Consider the following 6,449-nt stretch of genomic DNA (forward strand, 5'->3'; position numbering starts at 1 on the left):
GTGAAATGTATGTCTCTTACAGAAGAGACAAGTTGGGATTCCCAAATTAAGCAATTTTTTTTCTACAGAGCTCTGTAGCAAAGAAAAGCCTTGACACACTCTGAGAATGAACAATAACCAGAACACATTCATAGACCTTCTGGAGATGTTCAAAGGAGACTTGGGACTGTGGATGTCCATGTTCTACCTTTACAGACTTGCTAGAATTGTGTTGATGGCAGATGGGGCATACATGGGAGCATCCTTAGCAATAGCCTTCAAATTACCCTGCCAGTGTTGGTTTAATACCAGCACCAGTTTATCTCTGCTGTTACAGATAATATCATGAAGCAGGCTTGCTAAACTCTACTTACATTATGGCTGTATCTTTGGGTAATAGCAAAGCATCTCAGGGTTCTTTGATTCATTGTTTACTTTATAAGGAGTCTTGTAGTGTCAGGAAATCTCTATTTCTAAAGTATTTTGAATTCATGAATGAATCCAAAATCATATTCTATGTATCAGTATAAATATTTGTTCTTTTATCCATTTGTCAGCAAGTGTGGGTAAAGGCAATTAACTTAGCCATCTGAATATTTTATTTCAAGGTAAAGCTTATATTTCAAGGATAAATTCATGTCACCAACAGCATAGCCTGTTTGACAATTTTATTTTTCTTTCTAAGTATGAGCCAACCAACCAACAAAATTAAATCAGGGATATGCAAGGGAGAATCTAGAAGGTCCATGCAAGGTATGGACACCTCAGTTACTAAGATAACCAATCATTGGCTTTTATATACATATATATACATATATATGTATATATATGTGTGTGTGTGTATATATATATACACATACATATATAGATGAGGAAAGGAGGGTAGCTTGGTTTAATGTTACAGCAATGGATGGTGATGTTTTAAGGGAAACCAACAAAACTGTATAGGAGGTTATATGATTGGCCAAAAAGTCCCAAGTCATTTCTATCAATAGGAAGTTCTGTACAACAGGGAAACTATTTATTTAAGTAATCCCTACACCCAATGTGGGGCTTGAACTCAGGACCCAGAGATCAAGCGTTCCATTCCCAGCCTACTGAGCCAACCAGGTGCCCCCAACAGGGAGACTATTAAGTTTAGTGGAGACTATAGAACTAAGTGGCAAAGTTGACTTAAGGCCTCTAGAAGCCTTGCTGGAGCTCCTGGAGCTCTTAAACAATATGGTTACACAGTGGCTGCTATTTAAAAAATTGAATTCTTATGATTTGTCCCAAAGTAAGAATGTCATAAAATTAAGCTTTTAAAAAGGATTCATGGTCACCACTCCTTTTAGTTAAATACAAATTTATATGTATAATTTTAAATTTTAAACAACTTAATGGAAATGGTGGAATATTGCTTAATTCATAAATCCCATGGAGGAAATTCAGTTTAGCCAATGGAAAATCAACCCTGGCCTTGTTCAAATCAAAATATTGTGCGGACACTAGTTGTCATATACTAAATTAATTTTTTAAAGACTGAAACATGCCAAAATTGGTATCTTCTTTTAACTTGTATATAATGCCCTTTCTTTTTTTCCTTACAACTGTAATAATAAAAGCTATTAATGTAAATACATGTTTAGTGTCCACAAAATGAAATACATCTTAATAAATTTGTCTTCTTTTATTTCAGACATTTTGCCTGTTTTTCTAGACCATATGTTCCTAGAAATGTGCACAAAAAGAGTGAGGGACTCTTGATGAGGTAATCATTCATTTCCTAAGAGAGGAAAAAAAGAGAAAGAGGAATTGAAAGAAGAAAAAAAAGGTAATGAATCATGGAAAACTTCACCAAAAACTAATGTTGTACTGTATGGTGACTAACATAACATAATTTTTTAAAAAAGAAGAGGATCACTTTAGATGAATATGACATTAACACTAAAAAAATACAATTTTTACATGAATTATGTTGAATATTGAACGAGACTTGAATGCATGAAATAAATCCTGCTTGGGGCACCTGGGTGGCTCAGTGGGTTGGAGCCTCTGCCTTCGGCTCGGGTCATGGTCCCAGGGTCCTGGGATCGAGCCCCACATCGGGCTCTCTGCTCTGTGGAGAGCCTGCTTTCTCCTCTCTCTCTCTGCCTGCTTCTCTGCCTACTTGTGATCTCTGTCTGTCAAATAAATAAATTAAATCTTTAAAAAAAAAAAAAAAAAAAAAAAAGAAATAAATCCTGCTTGGTTGTGGTGCGTAATTCTTTTTGTAATATTGCTAAATTTTTTTTGCTAATATTTTGCTAAGAGATATTGTGTCATATTCATAAGAAATATTGATTTGTAGTCTTTTGTTTTATACTGTGTCTGGTTTTGATATCAAGGTAATAGTAGCTTCATAAAATAAATTGAGAAGTATATCCTCCTCTCCCGTTTTCTGGAAGAGATTTTATGGAATTGGTGTTAATTCTTATTTAAATAAGGTAGACTTTGGTAGAATTCTCCAGTGATACCACCTGGACTTGGAGATTCCTTTTGAGAGTTTAAATTGTAATTTTCTCAGTAGTTCTAATTATCATTTTATATTTGGTGAGTTGAAGTAGGTTTTTTTTTTTTAAGGAATTAGTCCACTTCACCTAAGTTATCAAATTTATGCATGTAGAGGTATTCATAGTATTCCCTTATACTTTTGATGTTTGTAGTGTCTATAATTATGTCCCCTGTTTCATTCTTGATAATGGCAATTTGTGTCTGCTCTATTTTTACCTTTGTCTATCTTGCTATAAGTTTGTTGATTGTATTGATCTTTTCAAAGAACCAGTTGTTTCTTTCATTGATTTTTCTCTATTTTTAATTTCCTTGATTTCTGCTTTTACCTTTATTATTTCCCTTATTTTGCTTGCTTTGGGCTTCTTTTTTTTTTTTTTTTAAAGTAGGCTCCATGCTCGGCTTGGAGCCCCAGGCCGGGCTTGAATTCATGACCCTGAGATTAAGACCTGAGCTGAGATTAAGAGTTGGACACCTAAACAACTGAGCCACCCAGGTTCCCTGAATTTATTCCACTTTTAAAGGATTTTTTTTTTTTTTACCTTCTTGAGATAGTAGTCTAGATGACTGATTTAAAACTTTTTCTTTGGTCCTGTATGCATTTAGTGTTATACAGTTTTCTCTCAGCATTGCTTTGGCTATACTCCACAAATTTTGATATGGTGCATTTTCATTTTTATTCAGTTCAGTACATTATTGGTTTCCCTTGAGACTTCCTCTTTGACCCATGGAGTATTTAGAAGTGTGTTGTTAGTTTCCAAAAATTTGGGGATTTTCTATATTTCTTCTATTGATTTCTAGTTTGATTCCATAGTAGTTATAGAGCACACTCTGTATGATTTCAATTCTTTTATATCTGTTGAGGTTTGTTTTACGGCCCAGGATGTGGTTAATTTGGATATATGTTCTGTGGACACTTGAAAAAATGTGTCTTCTGCTGTTGTTGAATAGAGTATTTTATAAATGACAGTTGGTTCCTGTTGTTTGATGTTGTATTTGAGGTGTTCCATATTCTTGCTGAGTTTTTGCCTATTTGCTCTATCTGTTATTGAGACAGGGTTTTGAAATTACCAACTATAATGGTGGACTTGTGTATTTCTCCTTTCAATTCTATCAGTTTTCCTTCACATAGTTTGCAACTCTGTTGTTTGGTGCGTACACATTTTGAACTGGTATGGCTTTTTGGCAGATAAATTCTTTTATCATAATATAATGTCCCTCTCTCAGAATTTTCTCTGTTCTGAAGTTTACATTATCTGATATTAAGAGCCAACCCTTATTTCCTTTGATTAATGTTTGCATGACATGTGTTTTTCATCCTTTTACTTTCAACCTGCCAATACTATTATTTGAAGTGAATTTCTTATATAAGCATATAATTTATATATATATATATAAAATCTGTATTTTAATTGGCATCTTTAGACTATGTTTAATGTAATTATTTTTTTTTGTTAGAGATAAGTCTGCCATTTTATTGTATTTTTCTTTTTTTTTTTTTTTTTTTTTAAAGATTTTATTTCTTTATTTGACAGACATAGATCACAAGTAGGCAGAGAGGCAGGCAGAGAGAGAGAGGGGAGGAAGCAGGCTCCCTGCTGAGCAGAGAGCCCGATGCGGGGCTCGATCCCAGGACCCTGGGATCATGACCTGAGCCGAAGGCAGAGGCTTTAACCCACTGAGCCACCCAGGCGCCCCTATTGTATTTTTCTATTTGCATTATTTATTTTCTTTTTCCTACCTTCCTGGTGATTATTTGAACACTTTTCAGAATTCTGTTTTGATTTAGCTCTTGTGTATTTGAGCATATCTCTTTGTATAGCTTTTTAATGGCTGCTCTAGGTGTTACATTACACATATGTCACTAACCACAGTCTACTGACATCATCATTTTACCAACTCAAGCAAAGTGTGGAAAACTTACCCCTTTGTGTCCTTTTACCCTCCCCCAATTACAATAAATTATCTTTAAAAATTCCCCTACATCATATCAAATCCCATTGATGTTAGAGTTTTTGTTTCAACCACTAAACATAACTTAGACTCAAAAAGAGAAGAAAATCCTATTGTACTTATATACTTTTGCTTTTCATGTCTTACCTTTTTCTTTTATGTTCTTAGGTTCTTTCTTTTATTGATTCCTTTCTGTCTAGAGGACTTCTTTTAGCCATTCATTTAGGGTAGGTCTGCTGGCAACAAATTCTCTTAGTTTTCCATCATCTGAGAATGTCTTGACTTCTCCTTCATATTTGAAGGGTATTTTTGCAGCATATAGAACTCTGGGTTGGTAGAGTTTTCTTTTAGCACTTGAAAATTTGTGCCATTTCCTTTTGTCTTCCATTCTGATGAGACATCTGCTCTCTGGCAGATTTAGCTGCAGTATTAGCGTAGGCACTGGGCCAAAGGTCTCCCAAGTTTGAAGCTTCAGCTTTAACCAAATAAATTAATGTTTATTTTGCATTCTAGAAATTTATCGTGACATATAATGGAGCATACAGTAAAGACTTTTCAGATATTTTTTGACTCAAGCAGCAAAGAAAAGCTGGTATTTCTCTGTTTCATTAAAATCTGAAAAGCTGTAAGTAGTGAGCAAGAAGTAACTTTTTGTGTGTTTCTTTTTAATCTAGGATGGAGAGAAAACTCATGTCCTTGCCTCCACCCACCTCCATACCAGAAATGGAATCCAATGGCACCTTCCCCAGTAACAACAGCAATGGGAACTGTACAATTGAAAACTTCAAAAAGGATTTTTACCCTACCATTTACTTGATAATATTTATCTGGGGAACCTTGGGAAATGGCTTTTCCATATACGTTTTCCTGCAGTCTTATAAGAAGTCCACGTCTGTGAATGTTTTCATGCTAAACCTGGCCATTTCAGATTTCTTATTCACAAGTACACTACCCTTCAGAGCTGACTATTACCTCAGAGGCTCCAATTGGATATTTGGGGACCTGGCCTGTAGGATTATGTCTTATTCTCTGTATGTCAACATGTACAGCAGCATTTATTTCCTGACTGTGCTGAGCATCGTGCGTTTCCTGGCAACCGTTCACCCCTTCCGGCGCCTCCATGTCACCAGCACCAGGAGTGCCTGGACTCTGTGTGGGATCATATGGTTCCTTATCATGGCTTCCTCAGCAGTGCTTCTGAACAATGGCTCTGAGCGGAATGGCAGTGTCACATTATGCTTAGAGCTGAATATGCGTAAAATTTTTAAACTGCAGACCATGAACTACATTGCCTTGGTGATGGGCTTCCTGCTGCCATTCTGCATGCTCAACATTTGTTACCTGCTGATCATTCGAGCTCTGTTAAAGGTGAAGGTCCCAGAACTGGGTGTGCGGGTTTCTCACAAGAAGGCTCTTATCACCATCATCATTGCCTTGATCATCTTCCTCCTGTGTTTCCTGCCCTATCACGTACTGAGAACCCTCCACCTGCTTGCATGGGAAGCGGGTATATGCAGAGACGAGCTGCATAAAGCTGTGGTCATCACACTGGCCTTGGCAGCAGCCAATACCTGCCTCAATCCTTTGCTCTATTACTTTGCTGGGGAAAATTTTAAGGACAGGCTAAGGGCCACACTCAGAAAAGATCACCTACAGAAGACAAAGTGCAGCATTCCTGTCTGCATCTGGTTGAAAAAGGAAACACAAGTTTAAGGGTTTTGTAGGTAAGGCCTGTTCTTGTATCCTTGTGCTGACCTTCATTCACACATAGTCTCAAATGACCATATATTTATACCATTTCCAACAAAGGTCCATCAAGTCCTACTTCAAACATTTTATTAAGTGTGTTTTCAGTGGTTGAGTCTAGATGAGAAATGTAGCAGGCAAAATCTCTACTAGTCTTGCAACCGAAAATGTCAGACTGGGAAAAAGTGCTTAGCATATTGTGTGCTTCTTTTCGTCAGATTCTGTACCAGATCTTGGTCCCA

The 6,449-nt window shown here is 36.4% G+C and overlaps 1 protein-coding gene across 1 annotated transcript; it reads left to right on the plus strand.

Moving 5' to 3' along the window:
• Positions 1-5,136: 5,136 nt before the first annotated feature.
• CYSLTR2 (cysteinyl leukotriene receptor 2) lies at positions 5,137-6,174 on the plus strand (the record flags this gene model as incomplete). The annotated part of the gene is made up of 1 exon (XM_080799367.1): positions 5,137-6,174. One exon carries the CDS (start codon positions 5,137-5,139, stop codon positions 6,172-6,174), a length of 1,038 nt encoding a protein of 345 aa, XP_080655493.1.
• Between the last annotated feature and the right edge of the window lie 275 nt (positions 6,175-6,449).

Source organism: Martes martes (assembly GCF_963455335.1).
Source record: "Martes martes genome assembly, chromosome: 3".
Lineage (NCBI taxonomy): Eukaryota > Metazoa > Chordata > Mammalia > Carnivora > Mustelidae > Martes > Martes martes.